Here is a 24,440-nt window from a genome sequence, read left to right on the forward strand (position 1 = left end):
CTAGTCAAGGCTGTGGTTTTTCCAGTGGTCATGTATGGATGTGAGAGTTGGACTATAAAGAAAGCTGAGCGCTGAAGAATTGATGCTTCTGAACTGTGGTGTTGGAGAAGACTCTTGAGAGTCCCTTGGACTGTCGGGAGATCTAACCAGTCCATCCTAAAGGAGATCAGTCCTGGGTGTTCATTAGAGGGACTGATGTTGAGGCTGAAATTCCAATCCTTTGGCCACCTGATGTGAAGAGCTGACTCATTTGAAAAGACCCTGATGCTGGGAAAGATTGAGGGCAGGAAGAGAAGGGGACGACAGAGAATGAGATAGTTGGATGGCATCACAGACTCAATGACCATGAGTTTGAGTGAACTCTGGGAGTTGGTAATGGACAAGGAGGCCGGCGTGCTACGGTTCATGGGGTCGCAAAGAGTTGGACACGACTGAGTGACTGAAATGAACTCATCTTGATATAATGAAGAAAGTGGGACTGAAGAAATATCCATTTTTTTGGTTTGTTTGCCACTGCCCTCAACAATTTTGGGGAAATTACTGAAATCTACTGCAAGTTTCCAACAAAATTTTAAAAATTACATATTGGTAATAACAGTTGTCTCTAAATTTCTGGGTTTCTTTAATTATAAAATGGGATAAGAAAGATACTTTCAATTTTAGGTAAGTCTCTGTAGACAAGCAATTTTTCTGAAAATAACAGCTGTACAATGCCAAGTACATTTCTGAAAATGACATATTTTGAAACAATCACAGAACTGTGGAGGAAATGAAGATTAGAAGATTTTAAAATTACAAGGAAGAGAAAACAATCTGAATTGTCAGTACGTTTTTCCCTGAAATAGAAATGTTTGTTCCCTATAACATGATGATTTTGCATATTAATTAATGATCAAATTTGACCTATCCAGTTCTAATTCCTCTGTTGAAGTAAAAGAAACCTGAAAAACTCTTGGTGTGTAGAATACACTAGATTCATAAATTAGGCACTTAAGGGCATCAACTTCAAATCAGTTTTTCCCACACCACTTTTGCTGAGTTTAGATTCATTTGCTGGGCAATAGGTTGAAGTCTCTAAGGACAGAGTTTTCTACAGTCTATTGTAGTTAGGGAGAGAAGACCTAGTGGAACGGAGTTTGACTCAAGAACATGTAAGTTCTTCCCTTTAAAACATTTGGCTGATTTTGAAGGAGCTTGAGGTATAAGCTAGAAAATTTAGTTTTGAAGATTTGAGTATTAGAACATAGTCACCCATTTGTTTTGCAGCTGAGAAAATACAGGCTTATGGGTTCCCAGTAGAAAGTACAGTAAGGTGTATATGTCTTTCCAAAACCACACTTATTTCTGACCAAAGTCAATTCTCTGTTCTATTAAGTTATCAGTCATTCAGCCTATTTTCCAAACAGAGAAAAGATATAAACTTCTAAAGTTGAAGGTACGTCTACTCTGAACTCCTGTGGTTCCTTTTATATAGAACATGTGTGAAGTGAAGTGAAAGTTGCTCAGTTGTGTCTGCCTCTTTGCAACACTATAGTCCATGGAATTCTCCAGGCAAGAATACTGGAGTGGGTTGCCATGCCCTCCTCCTAGCATACAATAAAGCATTATTACATATATAAAAGGAAAAAATTAAGGTCAATAATAAAGAGAAAACAACAACAAAGAGTAAAAAGGAGATAGAAGCCAGCTAAAGGATGATCCAAAGAGTGGAAAAGACGATAATGAAGAAAAATACCTATGACTACTATTTCAGAGAAACTAGAAGAAAAATGAACAGACCATGTGAAAGAAGGTAGATTCATTTCACCAGAAAATTGGCATCTATACAGACTTGTTACATACATATTCTAGAGCTTAAAAATAAAATATCTAAATTCAGAAAATCAGTGGACAGTTTGAATCATACACTGCATTGTAAAATTACCTAAATTAGTTAACTATAAAAAAAAGTAAAAAAAAATCAGTGACTAACAACGTAGAAAAAACATTAAAATATGGAAATGATATGTGAAACATACCAATAAATCTGAAAACATTAAAAAGGAGCATCATTCGAGGAAAAAGAATTGAAGTAATAAAAAACATATAATGAAGGAGAATTTCCCCAAAGTATGAAAACATATTAACCTACTGCTTTAAGAAAATCAATGAACTTTAAGCAGAACAAGCACATGGAAATACACACCTAACCATATCATATATAATAAAACTGTTGAACAAGAGGCGCTGAGAAATCTTAAGAGCAGCCAGAGATTAAAAAAAAAATCCATATCTTAAATGACAATAAAAGAGATGATTAACTTCAACAAAAATGATTGAGTGCAGAAGACACTGAAATAACATATTTACTGAGTAAATTGCAATTGTGTGTGCTGCTATGCTCAGTCATCCAGTCATGTCTGATCTTCTGCGACCCCATGGACTGTAGCCCACCAAGCTCCTCTGTCCATGAGATTCTCCTGGCAAGAATACTGGAGTGGCTTGCCATTTCCTCCTCCAAGGGATCTTCCCAACCCAGGGACTGAACCCACATCTCCTGTGTGTCCTATATTGGCAGGCAGATTCTTTACCCCTGAGCCACCTGGGAAGTTACTAAACTACAATTCTTTTGTTTCTGAATATACTGTTCAATAATGAAGAACAAAACTTTCCTTTGGCAAACAAATCGTTGCCACCAGGCTAGCACTCAAAGAAATACCACTTTTGGGTTTTTTTGTTTTTCCAGTCAGGAGAAACATGATACCAGAAAGGAAACATGAATGTTCAGGTAGGTGCAAATATATTTGTCACAAAAGTTGGGAGGTATGTAAATAGAGATAAAAGTTCTAAGCTTTTAGCAGTACTGGGAAGAGGTAACTTAATGATGTGGATTATACTATATGATGTTGCAGATGCATGTTGCAAATCTAGGGTAATCATTCAAACAATTGGATTACACACTTAAGAAATGTATTGTAACAAGAGACATAATAAATGACATTTGTTTTTACAAATACAGGCAAGTGAGGGGAAAACAAGCATAATGCAGACATGTGGAATAAAAAAACATATGACTGGTAGATACAAGATCTGTGTAAAATGGATCACATTAACCAAATATAAATGGAGAAGGAAATGGCAACCCACTCCAGTATTCTTGCCTGGGAAATCCCATGGACAGAGGAGCTTCGAGCTACAGTCCATGGGGTCACAAAGAGTCAGACATGACTTAGCGACTAAACAACAACAACAACAATTCTTTTAATACCTGATGACAAAGACTTTAAGGCATAAAGCATTATGATAAAGAAAGGGCAATATTTTGTGATGATAAAAGGTAAATTAACAGGGAGATAGGACAATCTTAAATGTATATGCATCCAGTAGTAAAGACAGGGAAGTACAGAAATAAGCAAATCTAACAATCACCAATAGAGACACTTTTCAACCAGTTCTCTCAAGAGTAACAGAAAGAGTAGAAAATAAACCCTGCAGGCCCAGGAGATTTTCAATACATAATTAACAAACTTGATATAATAGATATACAAAGTTGTACAAGGGCTTCCCTGGTGGCTTAGCAGTAAACAATCCATCTGCAATGCAGGAGACGGAGGAGAGATGGATTCGATCCCTGGGTCCGGAAGATCCCCTGAAGGGGGACATGGCTACCCACTCCAGTATTCTTGATTGGAGAATCCCATGGACATAGCCTGGTGAGCTACAGTCCATGGGGTCAGAAAAGAGTTGGACACGACTGAGATGACTGAGCAAGCACACACAGGTACACAAAAACAAACGTGATAAAATAGGCATATAAAGATCAGGACGTTTTCAGTACATAATTAACAAACTTGATATAATAGTTATATAAACTTGATGTAATTTAACCAAACATGGCTAAATTCACTTTGATTCATCTGCATATGAGCTATTATCAAGGTCAACCTTATGATGGGCCAAAGAGAAAGTCTCAACAAATTTCACATGGTTTTCATTTTAAAAAGTATATTTTCTCTAAACATTATATAATTAAGCTGAAAATCAATAGCTTTAAAGATAACTAGAAAAACTCCAACTGTCTGAAACAGTTCTGACTCTAATCCCACATCTGACCTCAATTAACATTCTGCACCCAACCTCAATGTGTGTATGGGGGTGGGGTGTTTCTTACACCACCAAGAAATTCTCCTGGGCCAGTTGGGAGTTCTACAATTCAACTCAATTCTAATACTACCTTGAGATAGTGTCAGATCCCAGCGGTTAAAGGCTTAGTCCTACATGATTGCTCTCCCCTCCTTCAGATTCCAATCATAAGTCCAGGCTGTAACCTGTGTTTCTGACCAGCCAGCTATAAATATGTTGGACATTCCAATGACCACTTCTTTGAAATCAGTTAATTTGTCAGAACAGCTCACAGAACTTGGATAAAAATTCCACTTACTAAATTACCAGCTTATGATCAAAAGATATAACTAGAAACAGATGGAAGAAATGCATAGGGCAAGATAAATGTGAAGGGTGAAAGGCTTCCATGCCTTCTCCAAGTATACCTCTCTCTCTGAATCTCTATGTGTTTAGCAACCCAGAAGCTCTTTGAACTTCACCCTTATGGAGTTTTATGGAGGCTTCATTACTTAGGCATGATTCATTAAATTGTTAGTTATTGATGATTGAACTCAAACCCCAGTCCCTTTCCCTTCCATGGAGGTAAGAGGTAAGGGAGATTGAAAATTCCTACCCTGTATTCACAAGGTTTGCTCTGCTGGTGTCCAGTATCTCTCTGTGGGTGGTTTCTGAAAGTGACCTCATTAACAAAACAAAGGGCAACTTTATTCCCCTCAACCCTTAAAAAATTCCAAAGTTTTTAGTAGCTCTGAGACAGAAACTGGGATTAAGCTCAAATATATATGTCTTATCATAAATCACAATATCACAACTGGAAATAAACTATATATTTCCAAATAATAATATGTCAAGGAGGAATTAAAACAAATTAAGGAATAATTTGAATTTAAATCCGAATAACTACAATATATGTAAATTACACGGTATTTACACCAAAGCAGTGTTTTACAGGCGATGTACAGTCTTATATAGCTCAGCTGCTAAAGAATCCGCCTGGTGCAGGAGACCCCGGTTTGATTCCTGGGTTGGGAAGATCCCCTGGAGAAGGGAAAAGCTACCCTCTGCAGTATTCTGGCCTGGAGAATTCCATGGACTGTATCGTCCATGGGATCGCAAAGAGTCAGACACGACTGAGCAACTTTCACTTTCACAGTCTTATATACACATGTTGAAAAAAAAAAGGAAAAGACTGAAGATGTATTGATTTAACTTTATATGTCATGAAGATAGAAAAATAACACTGTAGATTTAAGGCAATTAGAAAGCCATAATACATCAGGAGAAGGAATCAATGAAATTAAAACAAATGCACATGGAGAAAATCAGCAAGCAGAAAATTTGGTTCATTAAATGAACTTAAAATATCAAAACTCATGAAGAAAATAAAGAAAAAACACAGATTACCATGAGTATAAATAGAAAGGGGACATCACAAATGAACATGTATAATGAAAAAATGAAAACTTGACAATTTGGATAAATAAAAAAGTTTATTGTACAAGTCAAACTACCAAATCAACATTAGAAATAAATATATTAAAGAGGTTTAATTAGTGTTTCAGAGAATTGGTCAAATAACTTTTTCAGTGAAATCTTTAAAAACATAAGACATATATACCATTACTTTCACAAGAACTTTAAGAAAAGGAATAGTTAAAATTGCTAAAATGATGATACACTCCAAAGCAATCTAGAGATTAAACGTAATCCCTATCAAAATACTAATAGAATTTTTCACATAAATAATTCTAAAATCTGTATGAAAATATGAATGATCCCAAACAGCAAAAAAAACACTTCAGATCAGATCAGTCGCTCAGTCGTGTCCGACTCCTTGCAACCCCATGAATCGCAGCACACCAGGCCTTCCTGTCCATCACCAACTCCCGGAGTTCACTCAGGCTCATGTCCATCGAGTCAGTGATGCCATCCAGCCATCTCATCCTCTGTCGTCCCCTTCTCCTCCTGCTCCCAATCCCTCCCAGCATCAGAGTCTTTTCCAATGAGTCAACTCTTAGCATGAGGTGGCCAAAGTACTGGAGTTTCAGCTTTAGCATCATTCCTTCCAAAGAAATCCCAGGGCTGATCTCCACAAAACAGGGGTTATCACACTCCATGACTTTATACTCAAAACTATGGTAATCAAAACACTATAGTACTGGCACAAAAGCAGATGCACAGATCAATGAAACAGAATATAGAGCCCAGAAATGAATCTACACTTACATAGGCAATTAATCCATGACAAAGGAGGTCATACAATGGGGGACAGACAGCCCCTTCAATAAATGGTGTTGGGAAGACTGGAAAGCTATCTGCAAAAGAAAAAACTGGACTACTTTATCACATTATAAATAAAAATAAACAACATGGATTAAAGACAGTATAAGACCTGAAACTATAAAACTTGTAGAAGAAACATAAGCAGTGCACTCTTTGACACAGCTTTGGCATTATTTTTTGCATCTGTCTCCTCGGGCAAGGGCAACTATTTCACTTAGTGTAATATCTTCAGTTTATGCATATAGCATGTGTCAGAATTTTATTCCTTTTAAAGTCTGAATAATTTTCCATTGTACGTATACTCCACATTTTATTTATCCATTCATCTTTTGAGAGACATCTTCATTTTTCTAACTTATTAGGGTTTGTTTTTTTTTTTACATCTAACAAATATTTAAAAGGAGATGTGAGATATTCAGCCAAAATGATTCCAGAGATTAAGTGAAAGATCAGGCATGAAAACATAAACCTGAAAGTCCTGGCATAGGCCTTGATGATATCATACTGAGACAGTGTGGTCACAGGGATCAAGTTCAAGTTACCAGAAATACCTTCCCTTGTTCCTGATTTCACAGAAGAGAGACAAGATATTTGTGTGAATACTGACCAACAAAGACTGATCCAGTCCTTTAGGAGATTTTACCCGTGTGAATACTTTGCCTCTCAACCTAAGGAGTCAAATTTCACAGAGATTGTCCTAGTCCTCAATGCAGGGTTATTACTATACAAAGATGGTGCTTCTTGAGCAGAGAAATGGGAATATTTGGTTGTATTTACTGTTGTTTCTAGAAGTAATTGTGGGTCCTGGGAAACACCTGTCATATCTGCTAGAGCTAACATTAGGCAGCATCAGCTCCTGACCAGAGACTCCAATCCACCATTCATGGACGAACTGAACACAGGTCCCCTCAGAGGTAAAGCAAATTTTTTTAAATCAATAATATTAATGTCATTTTTGTGTACCTACAATACACCAGGCACTCTATAACAGTTATATCTAATTATCACAAGGGTCTTGTGAAGTAGGGATACTGTCTGGCATATTATAACTACTTGGGAAGATCCCTTGGAGAAGCAAATGGCAACCCACTCCAGTATGCTTGCCTGGAAAAATCCCATGGACAGAGGCACCTGACAGGCTACAGTCCACAGGACTGCAAAAGAGTCGGACACAACTGAGCTACTAAGTTGCCACAACAATAAATACTAGTAAATAAAGAGAGAGAGAGACAGGAAAATAGAATGTGGTCAGCATACAAGGGTGGTTTATTAGGAATATTCAGGAACTTCAACATGAGATCAAGAAACAGCTATTATGACCTGGCACTGGTTGGGCACAACTTTTGACATTCATCATCTATGTGGCTAGCACTGCTCACTCTACCCTGATGTTCCCCTGTAGACTTCCCTGCCCTGACCACCACCTCTCCAAAGCAGCATCTACACAGGCACACACAGTGTGTGGTTAAAGACGCTCCTCTCCCACCATTTCTGGTGGGTGGCCACAGCTGGAACCGGCACCGTCTCTTGCTCAGCCCCACACAGCAGACAGCCCAGGCTAGTCAAGGTGCCTCCAAAGCAGCTCTTATTTTCCAACGCAGGTAACCTTACCTAGGACTGGACCCCTCCCAAGGTGGCTCCCACCCCACCTAGGGCACCCAAATGAAAAATACCTGAGACAAATGAAAATGGAAATCCAATATTCTAAAAATCAATAGGACATAGCAAAAGCAGTTCTAAAGAGAAAGTTTATAGAGATATTGACCTATTTCAAAAGAATAAGAAAAATCACATGTAAACAATCAAACATTACATTTAAACAAATTGAAAAATAAAAATAAACAAAGCCCAAATTTAAGAGAAGGAAGGAAATAATAAAAATCAAAGAAGAAATAAAAGAAATAGACACTAAAAAAGAAAATATTAATGAAACTGGTTTAAGAGCCAGCCCTTTGTCCGAAAAGATAAACAAAATTGACAAATCTCTATCCAGACTCATAAAGAAAAAAGAGCAAGGGCTCAAATAAAATCAGAAATGAAGAGACATTATAACTGATACCACAGAAATAAAATAATCATAAGAGACTGCTGCAAACAGTTGTACAACAACAAACTGGAAAACCTAGAAAAAACAGATAAATTTCTAGAAACACACAAAATTGCAAAACTGAACCAGGAAGAAATAGGAAATATGAATAGACCAAATACAAGTAATTAAAATGAATCAGTAATCAAAACAATCCCAACAAACAAAAGTCCGGGACTAGATATTAATAATTTCACTGGTGAATTCTATCAAACATTTTAAGAAGCATTAATACCTCTACTTCTCAAACTATTCCAAAAAACTGAAGAGAAAGATTTTCAAACTCATTCTACAAGACTGATACTATCCTGATAAAAAACCCCAAAACAGTAAATATATATATATATCTCCGTTAGTAAAGAATCTGCCTGCAATTCAGGAGACCATTTATATATATATAATACATAAGATATATTATATATAATAAATTTATTATACATATAAATTTCCAATATCTTTGATGTCATTGATGCAAAATTACTCATCCAAGTACTAGCAAGTGGAACTTCCCTGATGGCCCAGCAGCTGGGACTCTGAGAGTGCACTGAAGGGAGCACCAGCTCAGTCCCTGGTTCGGGAACTAGGATCCCATATGCTGTGTATGTAGCGAGGCCAACAAACAAACATTAGCAAGCAAAATTCAACAACACACGAAAAGACTCATACACCGAGATTAAAGTGGAGTTTATTACAAGGATGTAAGTATGATTCAACATCTGCAAATCACTCAATGTGATTTACCAGATTAACAAAACAAAGTTTAAAAGTCATATAATCCTCTCAAAAGATGTGAGAAAAGAATCTGATAAAATTTTATTGATAAAATTCAATGTCAATTTATGATAAAATCTCTCAACAAAATGGGTATAGGAGGAATGTACCTCAACATATTAAAGGCTATTTTTGACAAAGTTACAGCTAAAATTACACTCAACAATGAATAGCTCAAAGTTTTTCTTCTAAGATCAGGAACAAGACAAGAATGCCCACACTCATTGCTTTTATTCAACATAGTATTGGAAGTCCTAGCCAGAGAAAATAGGCAAGACAAAGAAATAAAAGACATCCAAATCAGAAAGGAAGAAGTAAACCATCACTGTTTACAGGTAATATGATACTATACACAGGAAATCCTAAGGACTCCATCGAAAAACTGTTAGAACTAATGAATTGAGTAAATTTGCAGAATATGAAATTAAGATAGAGAAATCTGTTGTAGTTCTATACAGTAGTAATGAACTATCAGAAACAGAAATTAAGAAGTAATACCACTTATAATTACCCCAAAATGAAGAAAATACAGGAGTGATGTCAGTATCTTGGTGGCATGAGATGTTCCCTTTGTCTCTCCTCTTCTATCTATAAGCAGTAAAACATCCGTAACTCAACAAAGGCACCTCTGCCCCACACACCCCATTATGAGAAAATCCTACACGTCGTGTACTAAAGGTAGGTGACCTGGACCACACAAAGGAGCTGGAAGCACAAAACAAAGGAAGTGGTGCTTATAATCGCAGACCCCCAGCAATGGTGGCTGAGCCTACAGTCCCAGCCAGCTGAGCAGCCTCAGGACAAGCCACACGCACCACACCAAGTGCACAGCAGAGTGGTGCCTGCAGCCACAGGGAACCTGACAGCGGGCATAGTGGGGCCTGCAGCTCTGCCCCTCCCGTGGTGCAGGTGCCCAAGATTCCACCCCTCCTGCTCATAGCGGAAGAGTTTCTGAACCCGAAAATCCTGGTCATGGCTGAGACACCTGTAATACTTGTTTCCCCTCCCTCTATTCCCCACCTTGCAGTGGCAGAGTCTGTGACCAAGTAGATCCCAGATGTGGTGGGAAAAAACCACCATCCTGGTAGCCCAGTCAGTGACACCATTTGTGGTGAGGCACCACTGGCCCTGGTGGCACAAACAGCAAGGAGGGCAGCAGGCAACACATCTGACAGAGGTGGTAGAGGGTAAAACATGCCAATTCTAAAATATAACCAGGGGCAGCACCAGGTAAGAGAAAATAAAAGCTTGTACTATAGAGCACACCTCAGTTCAGTTCAGTTCGGTCGCTCGGTCGTATCTGATTCTTTGCGACCCAATGGACTGCTATATGCCAGGCTTCCCTGTCCATCACCAACTCCCGGAGCTTGCTCATACTCATCAAGTCGGTGATGCCATCCAACCATCTCATCAACTGTCATGCCGTTCTCCTCCTGCCCTCAATCTTTCCCAGCATCACGGTCTTTTCCAGTGAGTCAGTTCTTCACATCAGGTGGCCAAAGTATTGGAGTTTCAGCTTTAGCATCAGTCCTTCCAATGAATATTCAGGACTGATTTCCTTTAGGATGGACTGGTTGGATCTCCTTGCAGTCCAAGGGACTCTCAAGAGTCTTCTCCAACACCACAGTTCAAAAACATCAGTTCTTCAATTCTTCAATAGCACCACCTATTGGAAAACAAAAAAGGCATCTAATTATTAATCTGTTGACTCAGTACAAGCAAGTTTAAAAAAAAAAAAGATTTACTTTAGAAGAACATTATTCACTACTTCACATGTGCTTGCAGAAGAACAAGTCATCAAGCACCGTGAAGAACCTGCATAATGCAGTGTCACAGAAAGAAAATGACAATTCTCCAGAAACCAAATTTAAGCTTAAACTCATGGAATACTACAATCTGAGAGAGAATTCAAAGTAGCTGTCACAAAAAAAAAAAAAAATCATAGAGCTACAAGAAAACTCAGAAATTTTCTTCAAGGATAAAATTACTGAACAGAATGAATACTTTACTAAAGAGACTCAAACTATAAAAGAGAACTAAACAGAAATTTGGAAACTGAAGAATTCAATGAGTGAGATGAAGAATGCATTGGAGGACTTCCCTGGTGGTCTGCCTGCCAATACAGAGGACGTGGGTTCAAACCCTGGTCTTAGAGGATCCCACATGCGGTGGAGCAAATAAGCCCATACGCCACAACTACTGTAGCCCACACACCCTAGAGCCTGGGCCTCACAAAAGAAGCCACTTCGGTAAGAATTCATGCACTGCAGCTATAGAGTAGCCCCTGCTCCCTGCAACTAGAGAAAGCCTACACGCAGCAGTGACAATCCAGCACAGACTATAAATAAGCAAATAAACTTTTTAAAATAAAGAATGCATTAGAAAACATTAGAAATAGCACAGACCCATATGAAAGAGAGAATTAATGAGCTAAAAGATAGAAATCTAGAAATTATACAGATAGTAGAGGAGAGAGAATTAAGATCTAAAAAACATGAAATTCTATGAGAACACAATTCAGCTGGAATTCTGTCACTTCCACTTAGCTTTGTTCACAGTAATGTTTCCTAAGGCCCACTTGACTTCGCACTCCAGGATGTCTAGCTCTCTAGGGTAAGTAACCACACCATCATGGTTATCCCAATCATTTTTGTGTAGTTCTGTGTATTCTTATCACCTCTTCTTAATCTTTTCTGCTTCTGCTAGGTCCTTGCCATTTCTGTCCTTTATTATCCCTATCTTTGCATGAAATGTTCCCTTGGTATCTTCAATTTTCTTGAAGAGAATTCTAGTCTTTCTCATTCTATTGCTTTCCTCTATTTCTTTGCATTCTTCACTTAAGTTATTCTTATCTATCCTTGTTATCCGCTGCAACTCTGCATTCAGTTGGTTGTATCTTTTTTGCCTTTCGCTTCTCTTCTTTTCTCAGTTATTCATAAGGCCTCCTCAGACAGCCATTTTGCCTTCATGCATTTCTTTTTCTTTGAAATGGTGTTGTTCACCACCTCCTGTACAATGTTATGAACCCCCATCCATGGTTCTTCTTTCATTTTTATTCTGCTAGAAATATTTTCTGATTTTCCTTGTTGTGGTTTCTTAAGTACACTTATCATTTAAAGGTGGACATGTAATTTCCAAATACATGGGGTTTTTTAAGTACTTTTGATATTAATTTCTCATTTTGATATTAATTTCTCATTTAAATGCCTTCTTCTTTGCCATCACCCTCTATTTTTTCAGTCTCCTAACTTTATTGAGGTTTTCAATGGCTAAGTCAAAGATCTCTCTTGGTAAATGTCATATTGCACTTAAAAATATGTGGGTTATTTTCAAATATCATTTGATATTGATTTCTAACATAATTTCACGATAAGAGAACAAACTCTATATGATTTCAATACCTTTAGACCATGAACTTTTTGCACCTTGTTTTATGTCCCTGAATATGATCCAGTGTCTCCTAGTTTATAATCTATGGGACCTTGAATAGAATACGTATCCTACTGTTGTGTGAAAATTGTATAAATCTTAATTATATTGAATTGGTTCATGGTGCTTTTCATGTCTACTATATCCTTCTACCTTTCTGTATATTCACTCTATTAATTCTTGAGTTTGATATCAAAACTCCAACTAAAAATCTTAATTTATGTACTTACAAAATAATTGTAATATATAGTGGAATTATATGTAATTTTGTTCTGCATTTCCAAGTCTCTGGTAAATGTGTTACCATACTTTCATAATTTAAAAGAGGAAAGAGGAAAAATAACAATAGTGTCCACAGATATACAAAGGCTTATAAGAGAATATGATGAATAGCTGTAAGCTGACAGACTGTATATATGACTGGTTTCCTAGTTAAGGAAATAGTTTTGGACCAGGAGAGAGCATCATATGAAAACTGAATTATGCAGCCTCAAGGCAGGGAAATTCCAGAACCTATGAGAGAAGGGTAGGATAGAGCCTTCCCTAGTGCCTTCGGAAAGAATAGAACCTTGTGGTTCTATTAATACTGATACTGGACTATTCACTGATACTGGACTTCTTGTCTCCAGAATTGTAAGGCAATAAATTTCTGTTATATCACTGATTTTTCCATACTTTGTTAGAGCAGCCCTAGTAAAATAATAAAGAGATGAACAAAGTCACAGTCAATTTGGCCATTTTTAAAAGTGGCTGTGATGAAAGCCAGAGAGAAAGTGAAATTTTCCAATACTGGAAATAGTACAGATATAGACATCCTAATGTGGAAAGGTAACAGAAAGAAACCAGCAGACTCCAAACTTGTAGACCTGCCAATAACCTTCTCTGGGTCCCAGGCATAAAATCACAAGGATTATCAATAATCTTGCTTCCCTGGTTTACTCCAGCCAACCTGCTATTTACCATTAATTTATGACATCAAGTTTTAACTGCCAGTTAGTATATTTGCCTGTTAAATTTATTCCCACATTGTTCCCTTACTCAACTCTTTCTTCTTCTAAATTTAGCTGACCTTTTTAATGACAGTGTTTCCATAAGAGATTAATTATGTGCACACATGAAGTGTCTCTGAGTTATTCAGTTACCTAAAAAGAAGTAGGGGAATGATCAAAGTATTGAAACTAAAGTGCTTATAATGTATGTTTGGAGCTCAGTGGTTGAGAGTCAGGAATACATACCAATTTATTCATACTGAAGAGTAATTAGAATTAAAGTTTGAAAGATGTTGGAGCCACAGTGAGAATGGGTTTTAGCCAGTTGTCACCATCTGTAGAACTAGGAGACTCTTGTTGCTGAGCAGCTAAATCCACAATTTAATCAAATCAGAGACAAAACACAAAGGGGTTTAGATTTCTCTTTGTCATATGAGGTCTGGAAAAAAAACTCTGTCAATAGAAATAAGCATTACAAACTCTACGGACATGGCTATGGCTAGAAAAGACCACGGGAATTACTAATTCATCTGATAAGTCGTGCAAAGAATTTGACTGTGTAGAACAGTAACACCAGCATTTATATATATCTGAAAACACACACACATGAGTCTTTACCAAGTATTTAGATCATGAGAGGGAACTTTGGCACTGATTATTCCCTATTTTACTCTGGTTTGTTTGGTTGGGAGCCACAAAACTATGTTATTCATATTCTAGATAACAGTGAATTAAGCTATACATGAAAGTGAGAAGGGATGTGGCAATTGGGGTACAAAAGATAGATGAATTTGGTCAAACGGTGAGGAGACAAAAAGAATTTATGAAAAATGATGTACAACAGTCTACTTGGCAGGCTCTGTACCACTGTATACCTCAGTACGTCATTAATATTGTTATATTCTCTCAGAAGATGTGGCCTCTCTACTCACTGTATAAATAATGTAATGGGGGGAAATGTAGTATTGCTTAAATATTCTTTGGAATTTGTTCTCCTGCTACCTGCTTGTAAGATGAGATATTAGAAATAAATTGTGATGATATCATGCTACTTAAGTTCATGCTCAACAGTACTCTATTACTCATAAATACTTCACTGTTTAATCACAGTAATTCATATTCCATAACAATTCTAAAATATATACCAAGAGCGACATGGAGAATAAACCAGCATATTAGGATTATACTTACCATTTAGAAATACCAGCCTCAAAAATTTCATTTAGTACCATGCTTTCTTCTCCTGGGTTCTTAAGATTTGGGGAAATATTCCTCCCATTTAGTACTAGAAAAGTATCCAAGTACCCTAGGAACTCAGGTCACTTTAATGGTGACAATAGTGTTTGGCCTGAAACAAGTCTCCCACCAAGAATTTGCAACAATCAAGCAAACACAAGGTATCATACCAGATCCTGTCTTAAACACCACAAAATGCAGAATTATTGGAATTACAGTCAAAACTAACATTTTTGAAATGTAATCATTACAACTTGAGAAAACAAAGAAAGTGGAGCTTTCAACTGAAAGCTATGTATTGATTGAAGGAATTTAGAATCAGAAAGTGAAGAATATGAAAAACAAAGCTCAAATTATTGCAAGCATAAAGAGTTGAAATATTTTTTTACTTCATTCTTTAGTCTAAAGTATCAGACTGCTGCTGCTGCCGCTGCTGCTGCTGCTAAGTCGCTTCAGTCATGTCCGACTCTGTGTGACCCCATAGACGGCAGCCCACCAGGCTCCCCCGTCCCTGGGACTGTCATCCCAATTGGTAATTTCCTCCTTTGACGCATTCCCCCACTAGTACTCTGTCTTCCAGCAGTGTTGACAGTTTGTTGTAGGAATAAGGAAAGTAAGCAAAAAGGTTTAATCTAGTTTGAGTTGAGGATTTTAGGTGACGGTGGTTGAAAGTGATGGAGCCTAGAGGTAACCATGAAGATTAAAAGTAAAATGGAAAAAAAAATTGGAGAAAATTAGAAAGATTTAAGAGCAAATAAATATACTGAGTAATAGTTACAATTAATTTTTTATGTAAGCATCAGTACAGTCATGGGTGCTAATAAGATGTCAGAGGTGAAAAGGAGTTGCAGTGGTAAAATAACCTGAGTGTTGTATGGGTTGTCTGCATGCTTGCTTAAAAGAAGATATGGCTAAAATTAGACAGTAAAGAGTCTGCCTGTAATGCGGGAGACCTGGGTTTGATCCCTGGGTTGGGAAGATCCCCTGGAAGAGGAAATGGCAACCCACTCCAGTATTCTGGCCTAGAGAATCCCCAGGGACAGAGGAACCTGGTGGGCTACAGTCCAGGTGGTTGCAAAGAGTCAGACACGACTGAGTGACTAATAAATCAGTAAATCAGACAGATGTCCAAACTCTGATGTTTCCATAGGACTGATTGAGAGTTAGTTGGTGTAAGAGTGAAAAAGAAAGATAAATAGAGGTGCAATGAGACAGCTACTGGTTTAGTGGATTGAAAGTGGCTTAGGTAATCCAAGCAAATTGCAACCAGAACACTAGTGCGTGTATCATACAGGAATTCTAAACACAAAAATTTTCTTTTTTGCTGACTTCACATTGTTGACAGGTTTAATAGAATTGTGTAGGAATAAGGATAGAAGTGTGAGGAGAGAGGTTTCTGTTTCTTTTCATGAAAATAAAATTCCAAGAGGAAAAGAAAACTGATTCTAGAGAAAAGACATCAAATGTAGAACCAAGGTTTTTAAAAAATTGAGCAGAAATGGGCACATCGTCCAGGATATGACAGGTCTGCCTGGAAAATCCCATGGATGGAGGAGCCTGGTGGGCTGCAGTCCATGGGGTCGCTAGGAGTTGGACACGACTGAGCGACTTGACTTTCACTTTTCACTTTCATGCATTGGAGAAGGAAATGGCAACCCACTCCAGTGTTCTTGCCTGGAGAATCCCAGGAACGGGGGAACCTGGTGGGCTGCTGTCTATGGGGTCGCACAGAGTCAGACACGACTGAAGCGACGCAGCAGCAGCAGAATCAGGCAATTAGCATTTCTATAGGACCTATTATCAGAGAAGGCAATGGCACCCACTCCAATACTCTTGCCTGGAAAATCCCATGGACAGAGGAGCCTGGAAGGCTGCAGTCCATGGGGTCGCTGAGGGTCGGACACAACGGAGCAACTTCACTTTCACTTTTCACTTTCATGCATTGGAGAAGGAAATGGCAACCCACTAAAGTACTCTTGCCTGGAGAATCCCAAGGATGGCGGAGCCTGGTGGGCTGCAGTATATGAGGTCTCACAGAGTCAGACACGACTGAAATGACTTAGCAGCAGCAGCAGCAGGACCTACTATGAACTCTGTATTTGATCAGGGTGTTCTACAACCCTCAAAGGTGACTTCATTTTCTTCTGTTTTTCCAGTTTGTCCAGCTGTTCTTGATATCATTACTTCAGGCAGTCTGTGTACTTTAATGATTTGACAAAGACAGTTGGATATTCATTAGATAAATAAAAATGGACATTTTATATGTGAAATGGTGAATGCAATTTTACAAATACCTACTGTGTATCTTTGCCTCAACCACTGTGTCTAAATTTGTACTCAAGACCATCAAATTATTAGGCTTATGTAGTTCTTTTATGTCTCCTACGTTGTGTAGAACAATGTCAGCAGATTATGTGCTTTATTACTATGTTATTCAAGGAAGAATGTAACATCAGTGTTGGCAAACAGGCATTGTGCCTGTACCAGTTTCCTCATTTTTACAAATGTGTGATAACACATTTGTATTATTCCTGTCAAACTTTGTGTATAGGTATTCTTCATATAGGCTACATACTTTTTATAAAATTTGTACATAGGAAGGTTGAACTTGGGAGTTGGTTACCTTGTAATCCAAAAAATGAGGGAACTTAGATGCCTTCACCCTTGTAGAAAATAATACCTGCCCCAACATTTTCCTCCCTTTTTTAGTGACTGACTGATTCTCCTTGCATTTTTGCATTTATTTGGCCTTCAGTATATGGTCGTCCCTTGGTATCCATGGGGTGGATGGTGGTTTGAAAATCCCCCATGAATACCAAAATCCACAAATGCTCATGACCTTATGTAAAATGTTGCAGTGTTTGCATATAAGCTACTATGCACATTTTCCCATATACCTCAAATCATCTCCAGGTTATTTAAACTAACTAATACGAATGAAGAAAGCTGAGCACCAAAGAATTGATGTTTTTGAACTGTGGTGTTGGAGAAGACTCTTGAGAGTCCCTTGGACTGCAAGGAGATCCAACCAGTCCATTCTAAAGGAGATCAGCCCTGGGATTTCTTTGGAAGGAATGATGCTAAAGCTGAAACTCCAGTACTTTGGCCACCTCATGCAAAGAGTTGACTCATTGGAAAAGACTCTGATGCTGGGAGGGATTGGGGGCAGAAGAAGAAGGGGATGACAGAGGATGAGATGGCTTGATGGCATCACTGACTCGATGGACGTGAGTCTGAGTGAACTCCGGGAGTTGGTGATGGACAGGGAGGCCTGGCATGCTGCGATTCATGGGGTCGCAAAGAGTCGGACATGACTGACTGAACTGAATACGAATTAAATGTTACGTAGAAAGTTTTAAATAGGATGCAAATATTACACAAATATCTGTCAGTGTGCAACTCAAGTCTTGCTTTTCAGAACTTTTTGGATTTTTTTCCTGCACATTTTTGATTCACACTGGTTTAATCTGGAGAAGTGAACTTTGTAGATAAAGAAGGCCACTGTGTTCCCATCTCTAACTCTTACTTTCTCAGCAAGTTGGATTTCCTACAATTATACATTTCCAGATGATTTGAAAATGTTGTCCTTCTTAAGAGAATAATCAAATACAAACATATTTGAGACACAAAAAAGCATAGTAAGTTATCCAGGGGAAAGCAAGGAGTAGGTGAGAGTGTTGGGGTCTGAACCAGGCTTATGTGTATCCAATGTCCTTCAACTAGCTAAACCTTAGTACAGTCAATACAGCACTCCTGGTTGAAGGAGCCATCTTCTAATAAATAAAATCTGTATGCTTAATGAACCCCATAGATGCTGCCGTCTATGGGATCACACAGAGTCGGACACGACTGAAGCGACTTAGCAGCAGCATGCTTAATGAAAATATTAATTTCAGAACTATACGGAAAAAATCCAAAATGGCATAAACTTTGCAGAGATCTTTTGAAAATATCCAATAAAACTGCCTTAATTTTTTTCCTTAAAAAAAAAATAACTGAACAACACGTATCACAATCCATGGTCCTCCCATCCCAAATATAAAAGTGCCTATTATTGAGTGACCCCACTACTCTATGTGTAAGACAATTGATTCTTTGATCCTTAGAGTTGGACAGAATGAAAAGAAAAGGCAGAATATATTAAGAGGTGGCAAGAATACACAAACTATACAAAAAAGATCTTCACAACCCAGATAATCACGATGGTGTGATCAGTCACCTAGAGCCAGAAATCCTAGAACGTGAAGTCAACTGGGCCTTAGGAAGCATCACAATGAACAAAGCTAGTGGAGGTGACGGAATTCCAGTTGAGCTATTTCAAATCCTAAAAGATGATGCTATGAAAGTGCTGCACTCAATATGCCAACAAATTTGGAAAACTCCACAGTGGCCACAGGACTGGAAAAAGTCAGTTTTCATTCCAATCCCAAAGAAAGGCAATGCCAAAGAATCAAACTACTGCACAATTGCATTCATTTCACACGCTAGCAAAGTAATGCTCAAAATTCTCCAAGCCAGGCTTCAACAGTACATGAACCATGAACTTCCAGATGTTCAAGCTGGATTTAGAAAAGGCAGAGGAACCAGAGATCAAATTGCCACCACCCATTGGATCATCTAAAAAGCAAGAGAGTTAAAAAAAAAAAAAACATATACTTCTACTTTATTTATTGAGTATGCCAAAGCCTTTGATTGAGTGGGTCACAACAAACTGTGGAAAATTCTTCAAGAGATGGGAATACCAGACCACCTGACCTGCCTCTTGAGAAATCTGTATGTATGTCAAGAAGCAACAGTTAGAACTGGACATGGAATGACAGATGGTTCCAAATCAGGAAAGGAGTACATCAAGGCTGTATATTGTCACCCTGCTTATTTAACCTATTTGCAGAGTACATCATGAGTAACGCTGGACTGGATGAAGCACAAGCTGAAATCAAGATTGCCAGGAGAAATATCAATAACCTCAGATATGCAGATGACACCACTCTTATGGCAGAAAGCAAAGAACTAAAGAGCCCCTTAATGAAAGTGAAAAGAGGAGAGTCAAAAAGTTGGCTTAGAACTCAACATTCAGAAAACTAAGATCACGGAATCTGGTCCCATCACTTCATGGCAAATAGATGGGGAAACAGTGGAAACAGTGACAGACTTTATTTTCTTGGGCTCCAAAATCAATGCAGATAGTAACAGCAGCCATGAAATTAAAAGATGCTTGTTCCTTGGGAGAAAACTTATGACCAACCTAGACAGCATATTAAAAAGCAGAGATATTACTTTGCCAACAAAAGTCCATCTAGTCAAAGCTATGGTTTTTCCAGTAGTCATGTATGTATGTGAGAGTTGGACTATAAAAAAACCTGAGCACCGAAGACTTGATGCTTTTGAACTGTGGTGTTGGAGAAGACTCTTGAGAGTCCCTTGGACTGCAAGGAGATCCAACCAGTCCATCCTAAAGGAAATCAGTCCTGAATATTCATTGGAAGGACTGATGCTAAAGCTGAAACTCCAATACTTTGGCCACCTGATGTGAAGAACTGACTCATTTGAAAAGACCCTGATGCTGGGCAAGATTGAAGGCAGGAGGAAAAGGGGACAACAGAGGAGGAGAAGGGGATGATGGCATCACTGACTCAATGGACATGAGTTTGAGTAAACTCTGGGAGTTGGTGATGGACGGGGAGGCCTGGCGTGCTGCAGTCCACCGGGTAGCAAAGAGTTGGACATTACTGAGCTACTGAACTGAAAAGAAAAGGGAAAACAGAAGGTAGGACAGGTAATAATTAGTTACATGAATGAGAGAAAATAATGATATATGTATTTTTGTAATATATGTCCTAAGTAATGTGACTAATTTATCACTGAAAATAGAAAAGAATCACTATAAAGTGGTAATTATACCCAGTCAATATGTATAAATAAAAATTCCCTTTATTTTTTTGTAAATGAAAAGAAGATCTATATCCTCCTTCCATTAAGGCCTTTTTGTCTTACTTATTTCTGTAGACATGTCCACACAGTGTCATATATTTAGAGGACAGAACAATGAACCACTATCTGTCCTTCCTCAAGGTTCAACAAGTTGTCCCCCTAGGCCAATCACCACTGCTTTGGACACCTATAGTCTCACTCTGCCTCACCTTACTTGACAGCAATGCAATGCAGTATCATGAGCCATGCCTTTAGCCAAACTTTTAGTTATTTTAACCCATGCCCTTCTCATCACCCTTTGTCTTAATTTGCTTATAACTCCCAGATCTGTCTCTGCTCTTTTTTTTTTTTTTTTTTTTTTTAGTGTTATGGCTCTGGCATGGTGACTCTGACAGAAAACAGATCAGAAGCTTGTGCTGTACACCACCAGCTCACAGTGCTGTGGCCTGCTCTGTTCTTAGGCTCTCACCACTGGCTCCACATGATGTCATAAATGGCTGGGGGTGAGACACCGGTGTATGTGAGGATCAGTCTCCTGCTGCTCCGGTTGGGGGTGTTTCTATTCCTTTCTGGATCATCCTCCATTGAGCACTCCCAACACCATGGTCTTCCAGAGGTGGTGGTACCCTTGAAGATAACATATGCTGGCAGCAGCATGAAGCCTCCTGGATGGCTCTCTTACAGCCTGCGCTTTGGAGGCCAGAGACACATTCTTCACATGAAAGTCAACAAGCTTTTGTTCTCTAAACACCTACCAGTGTTCACCTACACAGACCAGCATGGGCTAACAGAGGACCAGCCTTTTGTCCAGAATGACTGCTACTATCAGGGTTACATGGAAGGGGATCCAGAATCCCTGGTTGCCCTCAGTACCTGTTTGGGGGGCTTTCAAGGAACATTACAGATACATAACGTTGTTTATGAAATCAAGCCCAAAAGGCTTTCTACCTCATTTGAGCATCTGCTATACAAGATGGTAGATGAGACAGAACTTCCACCCAAGAGATGTGGATTAACAGATGAAGAAATAGCACGACAACTGAAATTTCTTCAAGAGAGTGTTAATTATACTTTGAAGCAAAGTGGATATGTTGGCTGGTGGACTCACAGGCGTTTCCTTGAACTGGCAGTGTTGGTAGACCACGGTCGGTATCTTTATCACCAAAGTAATTCCTCAAGTGTGCAGTCTGAAGTATGCATGGTTGTCAATGGAATAGATAACTTTTTACATTCACTGGATGTTAATGTGGTTTTGATTGGAATCGAGATCTGGTCTGAAGACAACCTCCTTCCAACAACAAACATAAGTATTCTCTTGGAAGAATTTTGCATGTGGAAGGGAAGAAGTTTTAATACCCGCTTACCACATGATATTGCACATGTTTTCATAAAGGAGAATTACGGCCGCCTTCTTGGCTTGGCCTACGTTGGAACTGTGTGTAATCAACTTTATAACTGTGGGGTTGATAGCTTTCTGAATGACAAACTGCACGAGTTTGCATATATTGTATCACATGAGATTGGTCACAATCTGGGTATGCGACATGATGATAAAACATGTGAATGTGGAAGTAGAAAATGCATAATGTTTCCAAGTAAAACTGTGGCAACTCGATTCAGCAACTGCAGTTATGCTTCATACTGGAATGTTGTTGGAAAAGTGAGGTGCATGCACATTTCACCAAATCCAGAGAATATCTTCAGGCAGACACGCTGTGGGAACAGTGTGCTTGAAGAAGGAGAAGAGTGTGACTGTGGTTCCACATATACATGTGCAAAAGATCCCTGCTGTCAGTCAGACTGCACCCTGAGAGTTGGGGCTACTTGTGCTTTTGGCCTTTGCTGTGAGAACTGCACGTTCATGCCATCAGGCTCCATGTGTAGGAAAGAAGAAAATGAATGTGATCTTCCAGAGTGGTGCAATGGGACATCCTATCAGTGTCCAGAAGATGTGTACATGCAGGATGGGACCTCCTGCACAGGCGGTGGTTACTGCTATGAAAAGAGATGCAATGACCGCAATGAACAGTGTAGGAAAATTTTTGGCAAAGAGGCCAAGAATGCAAATGAGAATTGCTACAAGGAAGTGAATATGCGAGGTGACCGTTTTGGTAACTGTGGTCTCACAGCCAGTTCATATATACAATGTGGAATCCCAGATATTCTGTGTGGGAGGGTTCAGTGTGAGAATGTGACAGAAATCCCCCTCCTGAGAGATCATTCTACTGTGCATTGGACTCGAATAAATGGAGTCAGCTGCTGGGGTACAGACTACCATCTTGGGATGACCATACCTGATATTGGTGAAGTGAAAGATGGTACAGAGTGTGGTGCAAATCATATCTGCATCGAAAGGAAGTGTACTTTTATGCCCAGTTTCGAAAGTGGTTGTTCACCTGAGACCTGCAATATGAACGGAGTCTGCAACAACAGAGAGCACTGCCACTGCAACTCCGAGTGGAACCCTCCCCACTGCCAGGAAAAAGGCGCTGGCGGTAGTGTGGACAGCGGCCCACCGCCAGGCAGAGATGACGTGCAGGACCACCATTACCTGCTGCTATTTCGCTTGATTCCTTTGTTTTTTATGTTATTTTGTTTGTTAATGTGGCTGTTTAAGAAACTAAAAGAATTAATTGGGCAAGAAGAGAAAAGTGCTCCAGCTGAACCTCAGTGAGAAGGACAATGTGTTGAGACAATACTTAAGGAAAAAGTACCAAATGTTCTTATTTCACCTAAGGAAAAAGGGAAAAAGTTCCAACTTCATCTTAGAAATAAAAGCCTAGATTTGTGATTAAAAAAAAATTCAAAATCTTTGAAATTTCTCACTGTTTTGTTTTTAGTTTAGTAGACATGTTACATCATGTGTCAGAGATCACAGAAAACCCGAGATGTTTCATTATTCTGCATCATAAATATTACCAATTAAACAATGAGTAAAAATATGCTAATTCCCAGAACATTTTGTTATTTTAAGCAATTTAATGCTTAATTTTTCATAAAATTATCTGTGTGTTTCCTGAGCAAAAGCACAGCTCACACAGTGTGTATGTGTGAGTACTTTTTATTTGCTCTCTTAATTCTAAACATCCTTCTCCTTTGTACACAGTGAATGGAAACCTACGAATCTCATTTCTTCTTTGCCAGTCCTCTTCTTATTCATTTCTGCTAACAGAACTAGAGGGAGACTGGGCAGACTGGACACCTGGGAAATTTTTCACCACTGTTTATGTCAGTGTTGTATCTTTAACAGCTCTTTCTTTACAAGAAGGTAAATTTCAGTCTGTGTTTTATTACTATATACTCAAACATACATATACTGAGTTTTCATATCTATGTATAATAGTTCATTACATTATATTTATATATTAGTGATTCCTTAATGGACATTAGTTTTCAGCTTCAGAGATACTGGCACGGCCACCAAGCATCTTACCTTTCTCAGTTTTCAGTCCCAGGTCCTTGAGTTATCAAATACCCGAGTCCTAGAGTGAGCCCTAGATCTATGGGACCTATTCAAAACATGTAGGTTTATTAATACTACCTCTTCCCTTCAAGCCCCAGCCCGAGCAGTAACAGCTACATCTTCTTCTTCATAACTCATTGCTATCCCC

General features: G+C 38.6%; 1 protein-coding gene across 1 annotated transcript; it reads left to right on the forward strand.

Moving 5' to 3' along the window:
- The first annotated feature begins 21,202 nt into the window (after positions 1 to 21,202).
- LOC782699 (disintegrin and metalloproteinase domain-containing protein 20) lies at positions 21,203 to 23,664 on the forward strand. The gene has a single exon (XM_002689461.6). The coding sequence runs from the start codon at positions 21,323 to 21,325 to the stop codon at positions 23,501 to 23,503; it is 2,181 nt and encodes a 726-aa protein (XP_002689507.1). The 5' UTR covers positions 21,203 to 21,322; the 3' UTR covers positions 23,504 to 23,664.
- Positions 23,665 to 24,440: the final 776 nt, after the last annotated feature.

The sequence above is a fragment of the Bos taurus genome, chromosome 8 (genome assembly GCF_002263795.3).
Source record: "Bos taurus isolate L1 Dominette 01449 registration number 42190680 breed Hereford chromosome 8, ARS-UCD2.0, whole genome shotgun sequence".
Classification (NCBI taxonomy): Eukaryota; Metazoa; Chordata; class Mammalia; order Artiodactyla; family Bovidae; genus Bos; species Bos taurus.

What these genes read in the sequence shown, in the direction of transcription:
- LOC782699 (XM_002689461.6), top strand. Translation starts at nt 21,323, where the DNA reads ATGGCTGGGGGTGAGACACCGGTGTATGTGAGGATCAGTCTCCTGCTG.